The sequence below is a fragment of the Podarcis gaigeae genome, assembly GCF_964106915.1.
Source record: "Podarcis gaigeae genome assembly, chromosome: 2".
Taxonomy (NCBI): Eukaryota; Metazoa; Chordata; class Lepidosauria; order Squamata; family Lacertidae; genus Podarcis; species Podarcis gaigeae.
In genome coordinates this window covers 49,580,146-49,605,734 of record NC_139679.1, presented here as the reverse complement: position 1 = coordinate 49,605,734, position 25,589 = coordinate 49,580,146, and the positions used below count along the sequence as shown (strand labels likewise).

Sequence of the window (25,589 nt, the reverse complement as noted above, 5' to 3'; positions counted from 1 at the left end):
GAAATGCCTATGGAATTCCACATGTGAGGATGAAGTGGAAAGAGGAGTCTGCTCTTTGATCCTGCTCTTTCCAATTGGACACTTTAATTTGACACAGAATCCCCTTTACAGTCCTTCTCATCTCACCACTCTTGGTACTGCCAATGTTGCCTTTTATATCATTGTAGCCACCGAATCTCTCCGTCTCTGGACTTAGTCACACTTAACTTTGTCCACATTTTCCATGCCCAGTCAACACTTTCAAGCTGTGTCAGAGCACTTTTTTTTTGTTTTCTCCGGACAGAATGCATCTGAGGAACAGCATCAGGAAATAGAACTGTTCTCACCTGAAAGGTGTTTCTCAGAGGTGTTAAACACATGGTGTGGTGGGTAATGCCGCCATCTTGTTTCAGAAGTCAGATAACGCATATGTCTGCCCATTCCTTGTTTCCCTTCTCCTTTTGACCAGTCCATTTTATGATGAGCAATACAAGCCTGAAGAGGAGTAGAAGAATTGGGAGTGCACACACATTCCTGCTCTGAATCAAGACAGGAAATTGATCCAGAGGAGGAGGAGGAGAGCAAGTAACAGACAAAGATCTGTGTTTCCTGTCTTTGGGCACTAGAGGGCAACATGCATAACCTGCCATGCCATGTACTCACTGCTGTTGGAGAACCATGGTGGCTGGGGAAATAGCAAATTCAGTATTCTTAGTTTTGGAACAAGATGCATTAACAGGCGCATAGCAGGTATAGAATCAACGGCAAGCCGAAGGTAATCTAGATTGAAATATAGTTGGAGAGATGGAAATTTCCAAAAATAAAGGCACAAGACTCTAAAGCGAGGTCCACAAAAACTAGCTTTGGAATTCCACAGTAGCACTTAACAGAGAATCTTGAACTATAATCCTCTTCAAAGTGAAGAAAGAATGGTAAGTTAAATGGTACCATTTCAATTATCCCTGCAAAGCATGATGTCACCATTTATGGAGATAAAGGAAATCTGGTAATTTGTTTCTACTGTAATTAGTAGTTACTTGGGGAAGGGGAATACTTACTCAGCAGTAATAAAACAAATGCAGTAACACAAGGTGGGGGAAATCAGCACCTGGGGAAGTGAAAGCAATAAATTGAAGTATTTTGCTGCAGTAACATATTTTGGATCACTTTTAGTATTTTGGCCTCCATGGCTGTGATTATTGAAAGGGGGCATATATGTGTGTATATATATATATATATATATATATATATATATATATATATGCTTTCGTAGATTTTCACGGGTACAGGAATGCAGGTTTTGGTGTCCTCGGGTGTCTTCCCGTGTAAAAGTTGGGGTGTCTAGGCGACGTTTCGACGAGGTCTCACTCGTCATCTTCATATATATATATTTGGCCCCCTCTACATAATTAATTGCAATTTGCTCATTTTTATTTTAAGAATTTCTTTGTCATTCTCCGCAAAAATGTCCAGAGCAGTATATACAGTTAACTAACTGAATGCATCTCTCACAGAAATAAACCTGTTGTTCCAATTGCCCAGAATGTACGTATTAGAGTATTGTTATAAATAATCTTTATTATTCTGGAGCTTGGAATTACTACCTGACAGAATAAAGCACTGATTTAATACTGCTCTTCCAAGAAAAGTGGTGGTTCTATCATTACTGTGATAGCCAATACACATCATAAAAGTGATCCATAGCAGCTTTGAATAGGGACCTGCACATCGTTCATTATTACATCACTTTATATTAGGACAAGAGGGATCAATAAAGCAACAGGATTAAATGCTGCTATTTCCTCCCATAGCATCTTATGATGGATACCGTTTGCATGCCAGTGTGCCTGAAGCATTGCTGAGCTGTTTTGCTATATATTTGCTACATTTTTGAGAAAGAATAGTCCCGGATCTCCAACTTGCTTTTTTTCTGTTCCAGAGATGATTAATTACAGAATTATTGTTCTGAACGGCAATAGAATTCTGAAATAGTGCCTTCAGACAATTGTTCCGGATTTCTAATGTTTTGTAGGTGTTTATGTGATGTGAATGAGCGCAGGATCAGGTATATAGGCTGTGGATGGAGATTATAATGGAGAGCTGGTGGTGTACAAACTTGTCAAAAGAGCATGAAATCATTAGATTGTGAGGAAACCAAAAGAAAGAGAAAAGAGATACACTATTCATAGGAAAATGGTGAATAATGATAAGTGCTCTCAGACATGCTGAAAAGGCAGGTCCTCAGGGAGGATTTAGGAGGTTTTAGTGTTCCACCAAATAGTTCCAGGTAGCACCTTCACAAAGGCTGCTGAGTTCAGAAAATGCAGAGGGAGAATTGCATACTGTTGAAAACCTATAGGTTACCTGATTTTTTAACACATGTTCCCAAGGTATTCATTTCATTTTTATTTATTCTTTCATTATTTAAAATTATAAGCCACATTTCCAGTTTAAAAATTCCAAGGTGACTTGCAATAACATTAAAATTTTAAAAAATTGAAATTACAGGAAATAAAACAGCAACAGAGGCGGTAGAAGATATGGTTTGGTTGACCTAAAATTCCTGTAATTTTCTCCTCTAGTCAGATGCCTCAGAAGTGTAGGGAATAAGGAAGATGCCAGCTCTCAAGGTCCAGGATTTGAAAGCTAAAACATTTCATTTATCCTTTGGTTATATTAAAAGCCGTTCCCAGTTGCTGTTCTTCTGCAGCTACTTGGTTGTAAAATAGATCCAACTGTACCAATTTAGAATTTTTGGAATTAAATCAGAGCTTTTGGACCTGTTCTAATGTTACCTGGCTGCTGGCATTCTATCTAAGGGAGCGATTGATTTAGTCTTTGAGTGTCTTCTATTCCTCTATGCCTCTCCCCTGCCCCTCTCACAAGAGGCGGTTTTAGGATAGTGCAAAGGTTTGGCCACACCCAACACCATGCTGCAGTGGGTGCCACAACAGTGCTGTAGAACAGAGTGTAAGAGGCAGGGGCACTGAATGTTGGCATCACACAGGGTGCCGCTGAAATTTGAGAGCTCCAAGTCTGCCACTGGTCTCACTCTGAGTAAAGGGTAAAGGGACCCCTGACCATTAGGTCCAGTCGTGACCGACTCTGGGTTTGCGGTGCTCATCTCGCTTTATTGGCCGAGGGAGCCGGTGTACAGCTTCTGGGTCATGTGGCCAGCATGACTAAGCTGCTTCTGGCGAACCAGAGCAGCGAACGGAAACGCTGTTTACCTTTCCGCCGGAGCAGTACCTATTTATCTACTTGCACTTTAACATGCTTTCGAACTGCTAGGTTGGCAGGAGTAGGGACCGAGCAACAGGAGCTCACCCCGTTGTGGGGATTCGAACTGCTGACCTTCTGATCGTCAAGCCCAAGAGGCTCTGTGGTTTAACCCATAGCACCACCCGCGTCCCACAAATAAGCTGTAATTAACTAAATGAGAGATCTTCCAGTAATAACTTACCTGCAATGAGGGGAGTAGAAGAGCTAATATCTGAGCCAGCCTTATGCTTCCCTGCTGATCAAATCAAGCAAGTGCTTATGCTCTGTAATAATAGTTAATATTTTGTAATAGCAATTAATAACTTGTAACTGGAGTAGTGTGTTTCCTTGCACATTCAAAAGGGAGAAGGCCAACTACTTTTGTTTCTGGTCACTTTAATGACCATGTCTCTGGTTTAAGTGGTTACTTAAACATAGAAAAGGCATGTTCAGAAAGAAGAACAGACTAGGCCATCAGTTTGCATAAAATTAGCACATACTGATTTTTATTATTTGTATGTATAGATGCAAATTTAGAAATAATTATGATAATCAGAACTATATTATATCTCACCATAGTAGGGGAAACTGTGACCTGTGTTATCTGTCAGCCTGCTGCTGTCCAGGTTCTAACTGTTGAGAGGCAACTTCAAGCCCTTGATCTTCCTTCAAGTGGTTCTTTATCTTTAAACCAGACTTTGACCCAATGGTCCTTCAAATAGGGAACAGGACCACCCTACCTTGATTACAACCTATCCTGTGAAAGTGAGCACAATTCATACAGCTTCAAATGCTTACGGTGTCTGCATATAAAACAAGTCTGACTCTGAAATATGTAGGGTCTTAACTTGCTTTGGGCTACAGGAATGGAAGTGTATAAAACTACCTTCGTGTATCAATATATAACATACAGATGCAAACTACAAATTTAGAAATTAGTAATCCAGATACAGTACATTGAAAGACTAGAAATCTGTTTCCCCTGGGTACTATTTAAACCCCCATGAAACATAAGATGAATCAGTTTCCATATCTATAGATTGTCTAGTCTCTGTCTCTTTTATGCCCTTACTTCCCGTGGCCACTAAATACAACCACATAGTAAGGTGACATGAAGTTATCCCACATATTTCCTCTTAATCTTAATACACCTCTCTTTCCAGCTTTCTGCACCAGTCTTTTTTTGCAGTGCAGGAGGAAATCTAGAAGTAAAGAGGCTAGCATTAGAATTAAATAAGCTGTTGACATCCAGAGTTCAGAGGTATACGAAAGTACAATCTCCAAAATATGTAACATATGCTAAACTGGGGAAGTAATGGATGTTTCTCTTTTGTTCTGGTTTGAATGATATGCTTATTATTTTCCAGCTGTACAGCAACATCCAGCTGGGAGGTTTGAAATGTGGTTTATAGGCTGAAATACATTCAAGCCAGTCCAAAGCATAGTGTCTAAGATTTTGAGAGACTGCCTAGATTTCCAGAGAGATTTGCTCCCCCTGGCCTGAGACCTTGAATGCCAAGTTTCAGCCTAGAGCACATTTTTTATAGTTGAGTAATAAACCTCGGAAAATAGGGTATATAATGGAAATGCTGACACAACTTTAATACAAGCAACTTAACAACAGTAATAAATATATAATAGCTTATGTTTGCTGTTACTTTGGATCCTCCAATCCGCTTTCTGGAAATCAGTTGCCATCTAAAGGTGGTGGGATGGCATCAACATGTTCTTTTATCTTCATATTAAGATCTGAGAAACAATATTTATTGCTTCTTTTCATTATAATTACAGTTCAAATGCAGACTTATTAAGTGATTGTCATTTCGATAACATACAATGCTTCACTATACACTACCTTGAGGGAATTATGAAGATTAAATGTTTTCATGATATGAGAGACCTGCTTTAAATGATCAAGAACTTACTTTAAATGGTTATTACTATAAACAGTGATGTTAGTATGTATGGTTACTTATTAAAGAATACGGTTTAACTTCAGTTAGTTACAATGGCTTTAACAAAGGATGTTTACACTATATTGTTACTGTCAATTTAAAATAGAAATTGGGGGATCTTTTTGGCTCCACAGGCCAGATCCTTATTAGGATCTACCTTAGAGAGCAAAATTTGACGGGCAGGTGGGAGTGCCCACCTGTCAGTCACCTGATGTCATAGTGATGTCTTGTGATTGGGTACTTTGAAGTCAGCTGATGGACAGTACAGCTAAATCTTGCTTTCTGTAGGCATTGGGTATGTCTGCAAGTTCCCCATGGAAAACTTGCTTGCACACCTGATCTGACAGGTTTCAGATTTACCTTCCATCCGCTGATGGGTCGTAAAGCCAAAGACTTGTTTTCCATTGCCAATGCACATCTCTACCTGCCCCATACCTAACATCACATATGATGTCAGGGGTCGAGCAGGTGGGTGTGGTTTGGTGAAATCAGCCATGCTGCTCAAGTTTGAACATCTAGCGGGCAATGTTTTGCCTGCAGGCCAGAGATTCCCCATCACACTTTAAATTATATATATGCAATGCAACATAGGACTCCTGTCACTTTAATATGAATAGCACCGGCAGAAAGGATGCTGACCTTTCTGCCTCCTCCTCCTCTGCAGCCCCTGAAAAGCCTCTCCTGAGATATGGAGGACCCTCATGGATATAGTGGGCTGTGATGCAATTCCCCGTCAACCTGCAGTGACACAGTCCACCCAGTTTCAGAAGGTTCCCTGATCTTCAGGAGCAGCTTTGGGGAGATTAAGGACTGCCAGGTGTTGTTGTGACAGTCATCTTTCTGATATCACCCTTCTATTGGCACTTCTCAGGATTCAAGTCAATATTTGTACTCATCCAGCCTCCTATTATGGGCTGCAAAAACAAATACTATACTAACACTCTTTATTTCTCATCAGATATATTGAGGTATGCTGTGGCCTTTATGCTTTGGTTTCTATAGCACTTTTACCTTCACATGACAAACACTTTTGTTGATATAATTGAACACTGATTTATGCTTATGGATTCACTGATTGATCTTGTTACAGATGTGAATGCTTGCCTGGCTACAGTGGAAAACATTGTGAAATTGATGAAGATGACTGTGCGGGACACAAATGCCGCCATGGTGCATTGTGTGTAGATGCTGTCAATGGGTACACCTGCATTTGTCCTCAAGGATTCAGGTAAGCAAAGTGGCATGGGCTCCCTCCAGATAATACTCTGACATTGGAATGTACAGGCTCATGGAACTATTTTTAATGGTTCAGAAGCTATTTGCACAACATCTAGTAGTCCACTTGTATGACAAAGCCATTTTAGGCATGCACGCTGTTACTTCCAGTCATTGCCCCCTACATACCCAGTTGATACTGTGTTCTGCAGGACAGAGCTTCCTGCAGATACCATCCTATCAGGAGATTTGTTCTACATGTTGTTGGAATGGGGTATTTAGTGTGTCATCACTTCCATTTGGTACGACCTTCCATTGTATATCAGCATAATAATAATTTATTCCCATTATCTGAGGCCTTGTAGGGCAGACACATTTTTTTATATATAAATACCCTGGTTAGTTTATTAAACCATGAACTTATCTTTGATTTCCTCTTCACTCTGTTGTACTTTTCTTCAAAAGAGTATCAAAGCAACGTAGAATAATAAAATTCATAGACTTGCCGTTAACTGAGTTTTACTCAGAGTAGACCCATTGAAATTAATAGACCTAAGTTAGTCATGACATTAATTTCAAAGGATCTGCTCTAAGTGACTTGGTTGAATACACCCCATGGAAATGCAGCTTTATCAATAATTCACCCTGCATCTTTACTTCAGGCAGGTTCACTACCCTCCTATCCCAGCATCTTGCATGCCTGTCTGATTTAAACATTTGTTTGGTGCTTTGTTTTTTTGTAAAATCCCCCTCAATGTTAATTTTAAAAACTGTCCAAAGGAGTAGCAGGTTAAGGGCCTGCTAATCGTGCAGTGTACATCCCAGTTTAGCCATTCATTTTGAATGTACAAAGAGGCATGTGCAGAAAGCTTGTCCCCAACATTTCTATCCCCATCAGAGACCACTGTGTATTAAGTAGAAAGCTGTGAAGGAAGCACATTCTGTTGCCCCACCATTAAACTACATTCACAAGAAATGTAAGGCAACAACACGCCCAGAGGCTGATTGGGAATGTTCAAGTTACGCTTTATGTTACATAGAATTCCTACCATCATCGCACTAAGTGTTCAGATTCTGATTGTCATAAAAGTGCTTTGCATTTGGTGTACAGGATTTCTGTCGCTCTGTCTTGACAATTTCCAAGTTTAGTTCTGTCAGCTGTCAATAGGCCACTCTTCTGAAAATTTCACTGTATGTCAAAGATAAGGACACTTCACCAAATGAGTTCAGTAATCATTGCCTGGAGGGTTAGATATTGCTTCCTTCCAGTCAAATATTTTCTGTATTTGAGAGCACATTCACAGCAAAAAAAGAGCTATGATAAAATAGAAATGTAGGAGCATTTGTGAACCTTTTTCTGGTCATTGAACCTATAGCAATTTACTGTTTTCCCGATTTCATTGCTTCTTTCCTTTTGTTCTTACCATGTACTTCTGTTGCATTACTCTGCTTTTAGCATTCTGAAGAGCAGGTATTGATTCTTAAAGTGATGTAAGGCCATGCTTTCAAAAGCTCAGTGCTTACAAAAGATAAGATAAGGAAATGAATTTCTTTGTTCACCCTTCCTGTTCTATTCTCTCCTTAAATCTTTGACTTTATGCTGGTTGTACAGAAAAAGGCTAATGGATAGATTTGTCTAAGTTCCTAAATCGCCTATGTTCCTAAAAGTGTCTATTTGTTGGTGGCACATTATTTTAAAGTATGTTGCTCGAAACATACCATGCTTAAAAGTAACATGCCACCAAAAAAAGATGGTTTGGGGGACATAGTTTTTAGGAACCAATGTAGTGGGAGCACAGTGCCTGTAAAAGTCTAGAGACTTCACCACGATAAATGTTTTTTATCATTTGATGTTTTTACAATAAGGATGCATATGGAATTTATATAGAACATAGATACATTATAATAAAACCATACTTTTAATAGCTTGAGTATTTTATGCTGTCCTAGGTGCTCATGCTTTTGCCTTATATAATAAGATTTGCAGTTGTCCATTTTCCATTTTTATCCCTTTCTGTCACTCCTAGATCACCTGTGGTGTTCCTCACCTTGCCAAACAAAAAATACAATGAAATGATCATTGCAAAGATGTATTTACGAAAGGGTAAACCAGGCAACTGCCCAGGGCAGCAAATTGGAGGCGGAGTCCCCTCCCACAAAAGCTCAGCCCAGGCCCTGGAGCCAATGGCCACCATGGTGGACTCATGGGCCAGCAGTGGGAAGGGAGAAGCAAATTCATCACACCAGCCAAGGACAGCGCCCCTGTTGTGAAAGGGGAGGTGACACAACTTCACAACAGTTTCTCCTGAGAGAAAGTGAGATGGGAGGGTAGCACTCATGTATAGTTTATTGCTGAAAGGGACGGCAGCATGCTCCTTTGGCATGACTGTCAGAAGGCATTTGGAAGCTTTCACTTCCGCTTTGATTTTATGAAATTATCTTGTTTCAACAAATCATAAGATTAATCACAGTTTAGGGCACAGATGTAATGCTAAACTGTGGTTAACTGAAATCAGAAGTGAAATCTTTCCATCTCCTCATGGCCATACTGGAGGAGGAAAAAGGAGCAGTGAAGGAGAATGCCAGCCCAAAGTGCTTGTTCTCATAATGACAAACTAGTTTATTGTTCTTTGGAGCTGTATCTTACATTTAGAGCAATGGAGACTGAACTCTTCTATAGTGAACTCTTTACACTTTAGGTATGGGAGTTTAAAATGAAGTTTAAAATTCTGGTAACAAAATACTTCTACTTATTATTCTTTACACGAACTTTGCCTTCTGTATTTTCCTGGCAGGCTGCTCTGCTGGGGATTTGGAATCCCTTTTTATTATTTTAAAGACAGCAATGGCAAACACTGTGAGCACCACAAAGTTGAGTTCTCTGATGTGCGTGCATGTAAAATCAATTTCAATTCATTTACAAAAGAGAGCAGTGGTACATGCCTTGGGCATTAGCTGTGTAGTTATTTGAAAGTCTTAAGTGCCAATGAAAAAGAAGGATTGCTTATGGTGGCCTATGGGAATGGAAATTAGGATGAATGTAATAAACTGCAGCCAATTTAGCTAAAACACTGAATGATCTTGTCATGTGTGTACTAGGCTACTTCCAGCTAGGCATTTTGTATGAAATCACCATTCATGATTCACACACACCGATGTCCTCATCTATTTGAAACAGACAGTTTCACTTTTTTTTTGAGAAGGATGAGTAAGTATCAGTATTAAGAGATTCAATTTTGACTTGGGCAGTGGCATATCAGGCAGGGGAATGTATCACAGCTCAACACACATTTGCTATAACCTTTGTGGTGAGCACATTTTTTGCCCTGTTAAATTTGTTTAAGCAAGTTTAAACAAACTAAACACTTTCCCATCTAAAGTGGGGTTTTGGGTTTTTTTTTAATGTTTGTGAAATACTAGTTTAATGAAAGTGTAAGTACAATGCAGTGGGAAGATGCCAGAGTCCTGCCCTTCCAACAGCGGCTTTGTTGCCACTTATCAGAATAGGGAATGGTAGAGTAGTGGTGAAGTTGGAGCTGTGAGGATACACTGTTGGAATACACTTGGCATATTTGCTGGTGCACCCACATAACCCACACAACCTCAGTTCAACACTTCCAATCTATTTTTTTAAGCAAAAAAAATGTTTAAATGGAGTATGTTAGCAGTATACCCCTGTGACCCTAATTTAAAAAATAAATAAAGGGGGAACCCTTTCCAACCCTTTCACCATATTTCCCTCCATAAAACTTCCAATATACCGTATACGTCCAATCCAATCGTTTTGACATTTCATGGGTAGCAGTGGGCAATTGTACATAAACCCTTATTGATTATATTTTGACTCAATTACTTCTTCAAATAACAGTCTATGTGATTTGTAGCTTTGTAGCACCCACTGGTGTGGACATAACATGGCATGAGGAGCATACAGCCACTCACTGCCCAGAATGATGATGTTGTTGGCATCCACCTGTCTTGAGAGACAATGGATTGCGCCTCCAGGGGTGAAGTCAAACTGATAGGTTAGCAGCACTGAAGTGACCTCCCTGGGGGTGCAAGCCTGGGCAAGTTTGACCTAGTTTCATGTGTTGGGGTGTGTTATTTATTTATTTTTGTTATTATCTTGTGTACTCTCTGTTTTTTGTTTTAAAACACCCTGTGATCTTTGTATGAAGGGCAATATATAAACTTAATAAATCATCAGCATCATGATGATAAGCAACCTTTTCTGCTTATTTTTTACACGCCACAAAAATTCATCCTGACCTCATTATACATGTTATTTGTAAACCTACATATGAAATATATCTATGAATTTATTAAGTCTGTTCCCCCAGGAAACACTGTTGGATGTCAGTCGGCATGAGTATATTTTTGATTTTGCTAATTTCAACGTGGCCCACTCCCAAGTAAGTGTGCTTAGGACTGTGGCCTAAATTTTGATGGAGTAGCCCAAACAAAGTGCTGTTTATTTAAAAAAAAATCTAACAGACTGCAGTTTGCTGAAGACTTAGTGACATCATACCAACATGAAGATGCTGTGAAACTGCAGTCTCACCACCCTTGTAGACGGGCTTTGAGGCTGTTGCAGCTATTGCCAATGTCACAATTCTTTTTCAGAGCACTTTTGTGAACATGACATCTGGTTCCAACCTGAATGAAGTGCCTGTGGTTGCAGACTTAGGTTGTACAGTTTGGTATGATCCCTGCTTACTTAAAGGATTTCTGCAGAAACTCCTTGCTGCAAAATGTCACAGCGGGAGAACTTCTGAAATAGCTATGTAACAAAGAAATAAAACAACATGCATTATACAAAGCTCAGCAGTTGTAATGTATGTTTCCCCTCTATAGTGACATCTATCAGAAAAATAGGTGGACTACTAAAGGGAAGGTTTAATAAGTCAGACTCTACTTACCAGGGGTTCATGAATTCTAAAGAGAGTTCATACCAAAGTTAAGGGGAAAAATAACACAGAGTCAATATCTGGGAGAAAGTGGCCATATTATTTATTTCAGAAGCGCTCACACTAATAAACTATTTGAGTTTATAGAGCTGCAGTCAAGAAAGATTGGCGAAACCTGTGCTTGCTACTGATTCATATATACTAGAATGTGACTTAAGCAACAAGAAAGCAATATCTTTGCATGTAAGTTTTAAAAGCCCAGCTCCTCCTTCACATCACTTTAAGCCGAGGAGAGTCAACTGTCATTTTTCACAATAAGAAGTTGCTAGATGAGAAGGTACATTAGACACAGTTCCATCTATCTTTCCTTCTCTGACTCAACTTTCAAAAAAACAAGAGACACGGGGCCAGACAAGTTGTGAGATTAAATGCAGTTTTTGGATTTAATGTGCGGTCCCCCTGAAATGCATAACATTACCTGGAAGATAGATCACCAGGGTTGCCTCATGCACAGAGGGGGAATGTAACCCATTCCTCTCCTGCTTTGGTGCTGAGGAAAATCCTTCCTCTGAAGATGCTATTTGTATAGTGAGGAAATTTTCATTGAAGCCATTGAGGGATTCCAGCCCTTCAAGCTAATGCTATTTGAAAAAGCCTGCACATTCAGTGCAGAAAATAGAGCACAGTCTCTGTTGCTACCTTTGTCTGGATATTGTCTGGATATTTTAGGATGTATTGTTCCATTCAATGTCTTCTTTTTTTAAAAAAAGAAGAAGAATTCTTAATTATTCATTTATATTAAGCAAAGCTGCAGCCGTATGCATGCTATCTGGGAGTCAGCTCCATTAAATAGTGTGGTCTTAGTTCTGAGAAACATGCATAGATTTGTCATGGGCTTTTTGTTTTTGCTTTTTGCTCTCCTTTGCTTAGTTCAGAGAAGTTGTGGTATTATCTTCACACACATTTTCAGTTCTTAAACTGTGTGGGTTTTATTAATATCATACATTTGCTTGTAGCTTCTTGCTTTTGCTCCAAATCCATCAAAGGGGCTTTTCTGCAACAATGACAGAATAAACCTCTTAATTGGAAAGCCTATAGAATGTCTTTGGAAAGAGGGCATGCACCATAGTCTGCTTTACATTTTCTGTGTGCTATGGTGTGACTTTCATGTTAATGATACGCTCATTATGTTATGCAAATAGTTTGGTAGGTTTTGGAAAGTTGTTATAAAAGAAGAACTTTGGGACAACCAGCAGAAAAATAAAGAAATAAATCTTCCTCTCTGTCTCAGCTTAGCCACATTGCCTGCTCAGAGGCATACCTAAGGGTTGCTGAAACTGGCCCCCACCAGGAGTGCAGGCCCAGGGGGAGGTCCGGAAATCACCTATCAGATGTTGGTTTCCTCCCGCAACACCTGGAACACCCCCTGGCTCAGCATTTCAACTCCTGCTTTGCCTGTAGAAGGAATCTGCTAGGATCTCCAACAGGAAAAGCTGCTGCTGCTGCTGCTGCTAAAGATGATGATGGTGATGGTGATGATGATGGCAGAAGGGGGTCCTCAGAGTGGCTTCCCTGTTAAGAGCAGCACATGCAGCCTGTCCAGACTTGAGGAGGCATGATCCTCCTGTCCAGGCAACCTCACTTGCTTCTCATACAGTTCATTGCCAGGGGTCAAAGATACAGCTCCTTGACACCTTTGTGCCTGCCTAATGTGCCAGTCTGGCAGCATTTGAGAACTATGGATGAGCACAGCTGGCTTCATGGGCATGCAGTATCAGCATTCTGATCAGAGTCAGACAATGAAGTAGTCTGTTGTTGGAAGGTCACAGTAGCTCTTCGCACGTCTTCCCTCTGGTGATTTTTCAGTGAAGTGTCTTGTCATTGGCTCTATCCCACAAGAGAAAGCAAATTGTATTGGGTGGGGGGATTCAAACAAATGAGAATACTTGGAGGCACTACGGGGAAAGACAAAACAATGGAAATATTGCTCAAAAGTAATCTAGAACCACTTCTTCACATTCTGACCCAGTCTTACATTGTGGCTGACATCTGAAAACTATTTCGCACATAACAGTTTTCTTAGATGTGCCTCACTTTCATTTAGGACCAACCATGAACATCACTACATGTCTGTTTCACTGCTAGTGATAGGAAGCAGCCCCACATAGCTACCTTGTAAGCAGTATGACTGTGGCTCAATAAAACTAGACACTAGCTGTAAGTGTGACCTAAGAGATAATACAATTTTCATATTAGTAAAACCACTCCTGAAAAGAGGAGCAGATGTCACTGAAAAGACTTGAATTCCAGCCGGTTTCTATTTTAGTCAAAATGTGGACAGAATGGACACACACAGGAATAACAAATTAAAAACAAGTTGAAACTTCATTAGAAACGGAAGGCTGGTAATTGCAAAGAACATGATTACAAATATTTATTTTCAAACCTCTTATAAGAGACTACAGTGTGCCTTGCTTTCAAAACCACCTTGCTGCAGTTTTACCAGTGCCTGATATATTGTTTCATTTAAAAAAACTTAATGAAGTGAATGGTATAGTTTTGAAAGGTTGGTGGTGTTTTCCTTTCCAAATGTCACATGAATATCTTTCTGCATATTTAGCAGTCAAATAATTCAGTCACACATTTTGATTTAAATATGAATTTAAATGAGTGTTTTATAGCCTGATTTCCACCCCACCCCCATCAGCCATGTACCACTGGTGATTTTCCACTCGGGCTGTAGGATTGAAGTACCGGTAATTGATATGTAATGTTTCCTGCTCATATGGTTTTATAAAGTGCTCTCGTGAACATATATACTCATATATATAGTCCATTATGTACTCACAGGCTTACCTAAAAAACCAACACAAGAGCTGGAAATGTTTCTTTAGTTTTGGCCCAGTATTTGTCACTTCTGTACACTCTGGAGCAGCAGGAGTTGACAACGGCACATTTAGACTTGAACTTCATATCTTTAAACTTCTGGTGGGTTTAGAATAACATTCTTACTTTCTTATTTTTTAAGTGGGCTTTTCTGTGAAAATCCTCCGCCGATGGTTCTGCTCCAGACAAGCCCTTGTGACTACTATGAATGCCAAAATGGAGCACAGTGCATTGTCGTGCACCAGGAACCCGTCTGTCGTTGCCTGGCTGGTTTTGCTGGCCAGAAGTGTGAGAAACTAATTACCGTCAATTTTGTTGGAAAGGATTCCTACGTTGAACTTCCACAAGCCAAAATCCGCCCTCAAGCAAACATCTCCCTTCAAGTAAGTCAACCCAGTTCTGTTCCCATATAATGTGGCAAAGAACTTATACAAAGGCCAGCACACACATTACATTCACTACCAGCAAAAACAGTCTTACTGTGATAAGCAATGCCCACTTAAACCATCTTTGGAAGGAACACCTGATGACTTTAAAAGCTGATTAAATTAATCTGCATGCTTTCGCACGCTCCTGATGCAGTTTAAGCATCTTGTACTGGCAGAGAGCCGTAATTTCTTTCCTCACTCAATATGATGGAAAAAATGAAGAAACAATTTTGTTTTTTTTGTTTTGTTTTTTTGACATTGCTCAACCCCTCTTCATTCTCTCTGGTTTTGCTTGCATAAAAAAGCAAAATGTGCCATGATCTAGGAGCTGAGGCACATTCAGTCATATAGGCCACAACTTGGGCTTCATGTTGAAAACAGGTTTATGACAAAAGTAGATTTTGAATGATAATATAAAAGCCAGACTTGTTTACTACATGGATCTCTCACAGATGGTGTTCTCAAAGCTTATTTTGCAGTTAAAATATTGCTTCTCCATCTGGTAGCTAATGCCACACAAGTAAAAAATTAGCTTTAATGAAGCATCTCTTAAAACAGGATTAAGGGGCGCTTCCAAATAAAAACTGAAATAAATAAAAAGTCACTTTCAACTTACCAGTCTGAGCAAATACTTTGATTTTTTTTAAAAAGTGAATATTTCAGTTTCAAATATTGCCATTTGTCTTGCAATTTAAAAATCACTCTGGCACATTTACTGCAGAAATAATTGGAAATAATACTTGTTTCTGAGAACCTCAAAGGCCTTTTTTTAAGCATGTCGCTATAGAAGAAGGTTGGGAGAAGACTTGTATAGATAAAACTTTGGGCGCAGTGGCTAAATGCTTGAAAATTTGTGTGGAACTAAACTAATCACAATACAGGGAAAGTTGAAATAATGCAGGGGGGAGGCTGCAGAAGCTAGTCATCCCTACTGCCACTGCTACCTGCAGTGAAAGTGTTTTCAGTAGAAATGCCTCTCTGTTATCTGTATGCATGGGCAACATACTAGAAGACTCATAGAGCATCTCCACATGAGAGGAGACCTTGCCAAATCCCTGCTAAATATGACATTTGGAATTCCTCCCCAACTCACACAAGCATTCAACAAGCATTCATCAGTATGTGCATACAACCGCTTTACACAACTGCTGAATGCATGGACGGTGGTTTAGTCTTAATTCTGAAATGGTCCGTTGTATATCAGCTGTTACTACTGAAGGATTCAGACAGGAGACTTGGTGTGGTGTAGCCTACCACTTGACTTGCCTGTCCTGGGAGGGCACTGCACCATTTTCTGAAGTCATTGTAAGTGGTTTACTTATTTTAAAGCCTTCAGCTCATGGCTGCTGTTTTCATAAGCAGTCAGCAGTTGAATAATATTTTTATAAGTTTGTTGTGTTACATTCTGTCATTTTATTTCTCAAGCACCTTGAGCTATGTGAGATTTTGGGTAAAAAGTTATTTAAAAAGAAAGAAAAAAGAGAAGATGTATGCCATTATGAGTGCTTCTTAAGCAGAAAGAATTAACTATAAATTATATAAACAAGTAAACTCAGAATTTCCTAACTGGGGGGACGGGTATTGCTTTTGTTTACTGTATTATGTCTTTGTGATCCTTGGATGGACGGTATAGAAATTTAATAAATTTAGTACTTGGCTGCGATGTACATTTAAAGTTGCATATGTTCACAAGCTTCCCTCTTCAAAACTGACCTGAGGGATGTTTGACATGAGTAATTCTTAGTGTACATTTTACCTGGTTGTGTTTCTGGTGGTATAGAAACTGTATGTATCCCGTTTATTAACTTTCAGTGAACATTTGTCCTAGCAAAGCTCCTTTTATAGAATAAGCACAGTAACTGTGATCTGATTCCTAATGCCAACTGCACACAGAGATGCTTACTGAAATATCTAGAGATGCCACACTTAAAATGGTACATGTGAAGGAAAGTGGATTTTCAATCATTTTGAGTTTAGGTTTCGGTTGTAAAACTTGGGTTGTAAAATGGTTTTTTACTTCAAAGGCTCTCCAGCACAGGGGGGCAAAAGTTCACAGTAAAGTTAAAAGCACAAATGGATGTTTTGGTCGAGAAGTTGCTCATAGGAAGTTTAAAAGGGGATGTTTTGATCAGGATATTTTGCATACAAGGGCCTAAGGTTCAGGCTAGCAAGCAGACAATTAAGGGGAAATAAAAACTTTACCAGAAAGCTACTCTCCTTATGATTGGTAAAAGTTTGGAAAGGCAATGGAAATAGGGTAGTTAGAAAGCTGTGGAATCAGAGATTTGAAGAGTTGGAGTTGACAAAGCTATAAGAGAGGGAGGGAACAGAAAAACTCGAAAGTATAAGAGCATAGTTGGGCACTGCAACAGGAGGAATGTGGAAGAGACCACAAAGAGACCCGGAAGTTGAACAGAGGGATGCCAAAATTGCTGAATATTGACTTGGTTAGGGGGAAAGTCTAGAATAGGTATAGAATGCATTTATCTCTATTTATAGATAACTTTCTTGCCTTACTAAAGGTTCCTAAAACCTTAAGTAAAAGCATATAGTAATTTGTGGGAGGAGGAGGCGGAATTAGTCTGAGGACCTGTTATTTATGCCATGCCTAATTGCTTTATCACTCTCTGCAGAGGAGGGAGTAGGTTAGGCCCGATAAAATCTGAAAGGCTAACAGGCTGTTCAGTGAAAGCAGCCAGAGAAAAATCAAGATATGCACTGGGTGGCAGTAGCGAGAAGATAAAGGATTGTTGTGTTGGCTGGTCTGCTTGCCACCTTTCCTTTTAATGGTGCAGGCTACAACCAGTGCCATCACACTGTAAAAAAGTAACCATTTTCTTTACCAAAGAGCACAGTGCAATGGCTTTGAGATAAATGTTTTGGTATTTACTAACTATACATGAAGTAATAGTTGTTGTGACAATACATAAATATTATGCCTTTGCTATATATATATATATATATATATATATATATATATATATATATGCAGGTTTTGGTGTCCTCGGGTGTCTTCCCGTGTAAAAGTTGGGGTGTCTAGGCGACGTTTCGACGAGGTCTCACTCGTCATCTTCAGGCTGGTGCACCAGGCTGGTGAGACCTCGTCGAAACGTCGCCTAGACACCCCAACTTTTACACGGGAAGACACCCGAGGACACCAAAACCTGCATTCCTGTACCCGTGAAAATCTACGAAAGCAAATATATATATATATATATATATATATTGCCATTAATCACTTTTACTTTGACATTTAAAGGTAGCAACAGATAAAGACAACGGCATCTTATTATACAAAGGAGACAATGATCCCCTGGCTTTAGAGTTGTATCAAGGTCACGTGAGACTTATCTATGACACGCTGAGTGCTCCACCCACAACTATATACAGGTAAGTACACTGGCTACAGAATTAGAAAGTGAAGATTTCCTTTTAAAAGTAAAATTGCATTCTCTCCCTCTGCTTACAATTTCACATTTTCCTTATCAGGCTATAAGAAAAGAAGCTGTTGGGAATTTTTTTAAAAAAACCAACAACCCCCAAATAAAACCAGTATATTTACAGACCCACACTTCATTACTGTATGGACTTCCTGCTATAAGTTTTTATCTATCCAAACAATCTATTCTAATCCTCATTCTGACACCACACATATAGAATAGGTCACAACCGGATTGCCTTCAGTTGAATCACAATTGGGCCAGAAGGCATTTTGAAACTGGAAGAAATTATGAAGTTTCAGCCATGAACCACCTAGACCAGTCCCTTCTTGTGAGTTAAAGCCAATTACCCAGAGGTAATTGTTAATGAATAAAGCACCCAGCATTGTCACAGTTCAGCTGTTGCTACTGTCACAGAGAACACATACAGTGCATAAAGAAGCTTACAGACAAAACAGCAATAGATGCCTTGCACAAGGAAAGCAAGTCATGTATGGATTGAAAGCAGGGGAAATTTAGCCAGTCTGACCTGGGAAGGGCAGAGGGGGGGGGAATGCTTTTCTGGCTGCACATATATGGTCATCAAATGCCAAGAGCACATCCTTCCATTGCACAGCCATTGTGTTTGTCACAAGTGCAAAAATATTTCACACAATAAGCGTGGAAACTGTGGATGATACGCATGTGTAATGTGCATGGTAGAATTAAACCCAGTTAGGGCTCCTGGGTGTGTATGAGTGTTTAATGATTCATGTCTATTCTTCACACATTGTTTGTTCTCAGCACATAACCTCCTTTCTCTAATTCTGAGAGTTTCTAGTGCCCCAGAGGATTCAAATATGGTATCTTTCTGTTTTAAAGAAATCCTATCACCCTGCATAGTAAACATAAAAAAGACCAATTTGATGTACAGAGGAACAGGAAACTGCTTACAGAGGCTTCAGTTCTTTGTGTGAATTTTTTAACACTCCGGAAACAAGACAGGATGGGTAATTAGCTCAGTTTGGTGCCGTCTGCTCTTTTTAGGGGACTGTGTTGTATGCAACAGAGTGGAAGCAAGCTCAGTAGGCTTCCTTCTTTGCTGGCGGTGTATCGACTAATTAGGCAGTGCATTGGCCTCAGCTAGCTCTGTACTGGAACAGAAAGGCTAATCATTAGGTCTGAGCTAGCCTGTCTACCCATCGGAAGGGGTTTTGTTGGTTACTTTCACCAGTGATTATAGTCTGGTGGGATAGCCATGAAAACAGACTCTTTATTCTGTAGCTAATCCTAATTAATTCCATGTTATAGCAAAAGCAGAGTTGTTACAGCAGTTTTAAGCCACTAATTAGAACATAGGGGAAGGCTCATTAGTTGCAGACAACACATGAGGTGGCAGATCAGAGCGGGTGCCTGCTCCCTATTGTTGATAGCAGAATGCTGTAGTGACAAGGGGCTGCTTCTGATATCTCAGCATTTCATGGATCCTCTCCTTCCCGGCAAAGTTACCCGTGGCGTGAAGCATCAGTGTCCTCATTATTCCCGTGCCCTTCATATTGATCAAGGAGGAGGTCTCCATTCAGAATGACACCTCATTACCATAAGATTAATGGCCTGCTCGCTGGCTGTGTTTTGCACTGTGTGATCTGTTGAGATGGTGAAAGCTGCTGCTTAATGTGATGCCCTTTCTGAAATGTCACTCTAATCTTTTATTAGTTTAAGGAGTATAGCAGAATGGGGATTAGCATCAAGCTTGATAGGAAAAGATTGGGCTGAGGGAGAAAAAGCTACAGCTGAAGAATGTCAAAAGGCAGGGGAAGGTGGGAGGAGCTTCTAAGTGAATTAGATTCCCACCCCCACCCACAAAGGGTCCAGAAGGGAAAATTTCCGGCTCCTTGTGCTTCCTATTATGCAAATGGTCATGTTTTCTGAGATCTTGGGTTCTATTAAGAAAAATGTGTATTGTTGTGACTCTGCTGATAGGACACACCTCTACAATTCTATTATTCTATGGCTTCAAAAATTGGGGAGATCCTGCCTGTGCTGTGCCATCCCACCAGTGACGGGATCTTTGTGTCTCATGAGGCAGAAGGCGCTGGCAATACTCTGTTCATTTAAGGTGTACAGTTATTGAATGTGCATGCAAGTCAGCAGTATCACCCACAGCACAATATCAAGCCAATCCAGACTACAATTGTGCCACAGTAAGAGAGAAGGAAAATCTGCACACAAAGCAGATATCCCAAGAAGTTAAGCCAAGACCCTAAGCGTATATCACTGATGATAAGATATTTTACAATAAAGAAACTAAGTATGCAGAAGATTTTCTAGAAAATTATTTACCCATTTTAAAGTTTAGAGAGCATAATACCAGAGTGGGGGATGGGGAAAGTAGCACACATTGGCCATGTTTGGATCCAGTGCTACATCAGGGCTTCCTTCTTTGTGAACAAGCTGCAGCAAGTCTTGCTATCCCTTGCCACCCACCCAAACTCCCACACAGCCAAGAGTAGGACTTTAACAGTGTTTACTTTCATTTTTTTAAAAAAAATATTCTTTACTGAAATATAAAATGTAATGTGTATATAATTTAGGGTTGCCAAAAACTGTATTATTTTGAAGAAAAGAAAAGCAGCTCAATAACTTTCCCAGTTTGTGTCCAGATTTTCACTTTTTGAAATATGACAACCCTAATATAATTGTAAGTTTCTCTGAGTCTCAGCTTGTTATTGCATCTCAACTGGGGATTGTAGTTTACACTAATTATGATTGGTTTAAACAAGCCAGCTTCATAATGCATGGTTTGAAGGTGGCTTGTGAAACAGATCAAAGTTACTGATCCCTACTTCAGGTGCAAGGACAAGCTGAGATTCAGAGATTCCCAAACATGAAGCAGTAGGTAGGTAGGTTGTGAACGCAAGGCTCACTATGGCTTGTTCACATAGCACTAAATCATGGTTTAGTGCTGTAAAAGAATCAATTTATTTCCTGCTTTGCCAGTTCTGTCCTTTCTTTTTGGTGCCTCTTGCTTAAAGGTAAAGCACTTTTTAAAGATGTGAGCAGAATGGCAGCCCCTGTCCAGTCAGTGCCCTGCCTTGAATTTGCTCCACCACCACCTACCCTCCATCCTGGTAAAGCAGAGCCATTTGGAATTAGTTACTGCTCTATGGGGGCAGAGAAGAACATCCATGCCAGCATATTGGCACCAGCTACAAAGAGAACCTGAATTTAAAAAGAAAAGGGGGGAAGTGAGAAAATGCTTTTATAACCTGCCCAATGTGCACTGATTTAAAATATGTTGTAGGGTTTGTGGAAGGTTACTTTCAAAATTGCTCGTGTTGCAATAACTTCATAACAAGCCATCACTGCCAGTAGCGTAGCGTGGGTTGTCAGCACCCGGGGCAAGGCAAGTAATTTGCGCCCCCTAACCCGTGGATTTGCGCCCCCTAACCCCCAGATGTTGCGCCCGGTGCGGCCGGCCCCCCCTGCACCCCCCATGCTACACCACTGATCACTGCTTAAACTTCTTTTAGCCAATTTCCCCTCTACATGGTTTCCAGAAAGAAACCAACCCCAGAACCTGATTTATGTCATTGTTTACTATAGAACATGTTGAACAGGGTGCAGCTACAGTTCGTTATTCTAACACATTTTTTTTCAGGTATTGCTTCTTTCACTGTAGAATAGAAACTGTCTGGCCTACATGTTAGTCCCCACCAGTGGAACATGCCATATATGGAAACTAGCTTTTATATGACCAGATCACTTTCACAGCTGTAACTAGTGTTTTAACTGAGCTCCTTGGCACTGGGCATTTAGGATCAGTTTCAGAAATAAATATTAGGGCCTTGGAACAAGTGTGCCCTCAACATGCTTCATTAGCTGGGGCTAGGTATTTCTTTCTACTTTCATAAACAGGTTGGCCAAGGAAAAGGGTATCTTCAAATATTTGATTTGTGCTTTTCCATAGCCAACATCTAGGGCTAGAGGAGTGTGTCTTGAACGCAGCACATCTGTATCACAGATACAATTATATAGTTCTTCTTTACTTAATACCAGGAAGAACTATGTTCATTCATATAGCTCTGCTGTATTCACAGCAGTTCAATCTGATGGTTTTCTACTTTAAGCATACAGAGTGATGTCAAATGAGAATGAATTGTGATCGTTCAGTGTGTGCACTATGTGTTCAGCAGCTGCCTTGTATAATGTGCACAATAGAAAGAATCCATCTTTGGATTTTGCTGATTCATGTTTGCTCAGAAACAATGTGGAATATCTGAGATTCTTTGGGGATTCATTTCAGATTTCCTCAGCCTTATAACTTGGAGTGGAAATGTCAAAGTTTGCATTAATGTTTTCTTAGGCGCTCAACATAATGTCAGGTAGAAGTCAGTAAATATATTTTAGTGGAGATTACATAAAGTATATTGCCATTTATCGCTAACTTTGAAAGAGAAGGATATTAACTAAAGAAAACATTTCAATCAAACCTGAGCTGTTTTATCAGAAAAAACATCCTAGGGATATGGGGTAGTTGGTAGAAATTTTAAAGCTAGGATTTTTAAAATATGCAGATATTTTATTACAAACATTTTCAAAAGACACTGCCTGTGTTGATATTTTCCCAATTTATATATAAGGCTTTTTTTAAAAAGGGGGGCTCTTATTCCTTCATTTAAAAATAAATTAATTTGCATTTGTAGACCAGATTCTTTTTCCTTAGCACTCTGCTTATTGCTTTATGTTTTGTAAAAATTTTAGTTAGGATAACAATTGTGATTCCATCTGACATTTGCAGCACAGAATTTCATATTCATTTATTTTTCTCCACTAGACAGTTTTGTTCTGTACTGTAACTGGAATGCTAAGCATCTTAAAATGGAACTTTACAGCCTATGTCTTTTAGGAAAATATCCATTGTCAATTTAAAGTAATGTAATTCAGCTGACAAATGACTCCATTTACCATTCCCCATGAGAGTTTGTTTATGGTAAGTATTAAAAAGCTTTAGTGATAGTTTTAAATTTTCAGCCACTGCATTTTCTGCAGTTAAAATTAGAGCAGAATGATGCACTGTTCAACCAAGGTCAGAAGCAGGCTACTAATCTGATCATTTTCACGTAACTGGTTTTCCTACTATATGCCGAGGAGACGGTTGCATGGAACAGGGCTATCATTCTTTCTTTTTTCCTAGCATGGCTCATGTGCCCTACATCATGACCAGAAATTCAGCAGGTTTGACTTTTCCTACTATACAGGTGAAGTCATAAGAAACCATCATATTTCTCTCTGTCATATCACACTTACATTGTTTGTTCGTATGCTCTCCATACTGATTCTTGCCAAATGGCCTCAAGGCAGCACTAAAATACAATAAAAACAACAAGAAGAAACTGGAAACAAAAGCAGCAGATAAAATAGAGCTGAACTCCTTTGGGAGGAAGGGCAGGATATAATTTTAATAAATAAATAAGTAGCCCAAATGAAAACGGTATAAAAGAACCTTCAGTGTCATTGAAGTTCATTTAAGGGTTAAAGGAAGAGGATATGTTTTTTACTTGTGCATAAAAGACAGTAAAAAAAGCACCAAGTGAACACGTCTAGGGGAGGAAGTGTTCCGTAATTTGAGCATCACCACTGAAAAAAGTCTTCTCTTTGGTAGCAACCCAGTTTACCCACAAGAGTAGACAAACCTCAAGAAGCATCTCTGAAACAAATAGATGGGCAGGTCCATGTGGGAAGGCAGTCCTTCGGATAACCCTCTATCAATACCTTTTGTGGGTTTAAAGACCAAAACCAGCACTTTGAATTGACCCTGGAAATAGAGAAGCAGTGAAAATGTTTTACACTGGAGTGATTTGCGTGTCGAGGTCCCCAAGACACCACCCCAATAAAATACAAGTTAAACATTATTTTTGTTTAAGGTTTTGGCATAATTTTGGCCACAACTTTATTAAATTACGAGCAATGTAATTTGAAGTAACCTGCCAATAACCCTCTTTCCCTCTCTCTGGTCGTTTACTTTCAGAGCAGGTGAAAAGGGAGAGGTGCTGGATTGCATGCATGCTGGGTGTATGTGTATGTAAGGTGGGGGGTATGGTCTGTATGTGTGGTGGATGCAGTGAGCATGTGCATGTGCAAGAACAACAAATTGTGTTCAGTGGCTACTTTGGCTATGTTCACTGCTGGCATGTGAATATCATAGGACTGACCAAATTTGAATGTGACTCTCTGGCCAAAAAGTTAGTAGCTTCTTGGTTAAGGCAATTGTTAAGTTGCATTTTATGTAGTAAGGTAAAGGTAAAAGGACCCCTGACCATTAGGTCCAGTCGTGGCCGACTCTGGGGTTGCGGTGCTCATCTCACTCTATTGGCCGAGGGAGCTGGCGTACAGCTTCCAGGTCGTGTGGCCAGCAGGACTAAGCTGTTTCTGGCGAACCAGAGCAGCGCACGGAAATGCTGTTTACCTTCCCGCCGGAGCGGTACCTATTTATCTACTTGCACTTTGACATGCTTTCGAACTGCTAGGTTGGCAGGAGCAGGGACCGAGCAATGGGAGCTCACCCTGTTGCGGGGATTCAAACTGCTGACCTTCTGATCGGCAAGTCCTAGGCTCTGTGGTTTAACCCACAGCGCCACCCATTTTATGTAGTAGGCAACAAATACATGCAATCAATAATAGAATAAAATGCAAAAAGACCAGTTGGCAGCCTGTTAAGGTTATTTGCTTGCTGCTACTCCTCTGGAAGCCCAAAATGTTTTATGGGTGTGCAGAATGATAACCCTTTCCTAGATCTCTCATATGGAACACAGAGTGGGTACTGAAAATTCACTGGAACAAATTTGGGGATTCCTCCTTGGATGAAAGACCTGAGGGAAAGTGTTTTCATTTGAGATATGCAAATTAGATGAAACATACGCTCAGGTACAAGAAATAACAAATCAGTTAAACTATCAACAAAGCAAATTGTATGCATTTCAAGCTGCACTCTTCAGGAATACTTAAATAGATGTATAAATAAATGCAGTGCTTGCTCCGCTGATTCTGTTAATGAATGCTACTTTTAATGTATTGATTTGGGGTTTTATATTATATTTCTCTTTCCTTTCTAAGTAGCTTGATTATTTATTTGAATTGGAGAAAATGATAGAAGTATTAAAATGATAACTATACATTATATTAAGTACATGATTTAACTGGACATTGTTTTTGTTTAACAAAAGCAGTTGTGATTTGGCTTAGGACTGTAGTACACAGGGAGATGAGATTTACCTCCTTTCATCCTTGCAGCATTATCCTGCAAAAATATAACCACATAACAGATTAGAATGGGTATCCCTCCAGATCATATTATTCTGTATAGATATTGTGTAATATATTATTTAAGGTATGCTTAAACAGACATGCATGCTGCTAAAATGTGAGCGTTCTTGCATATAATTTTTTGGGATGCATTAGCTTTTTGAGACATACATTGCCCTCTAGATCTCCATGCAAGTAACTGAGAAATCCTTTTTATTTGCTTGATTTCTTTTA

At 39.7% G+C, this 25,589-nt stretch overlaps 1 protein-coding gene and 1 long non-coding RNA gene across 3 annotated transcripts in view; one reads left to right on the top strand and one right to left on the bottom strand.

Annotated features, from left to right (window-relative positions):
• The window catches only part of SLIT3 (slit guidance ligand 3), a 400,487-nt gene that overhangs the window by 361,371 nt on the left and 13,527 nt on the right, over positions 1-25,589 (top strand). For both annotated transcript variants that reach the window (XM_083718777.1, XM_083718776.1), the window contains exons 30-32: positions 6,286-6,423; positions 14,346-14,586; positions 17,891-18,021. In XM_083718777.1, coding sequence (XP_083574903.1) covers positions 6,286-6,423; positions 14,346-14,586; positions 17,891-18,021 — 510 coding nt within the window. The remainder of the gene's footprint in view (positions 1-6,285; positions 6,424-14,345; positions 14,587-17,890; positions 18,022-25,589) is intronic.
• Positions 269-3,528, bottom strand: LOC310835319. The gene is made up of 3 exons (XR_014559547.1): positions 3,443-3,528; positions 1,038-1,087; positions 269-759 (listed from the first exon to the last, which is right to left on the bottom strand). It is a non-coding gene; the product is annotated as an uncharacterized lncRNA (long non-coding RNA).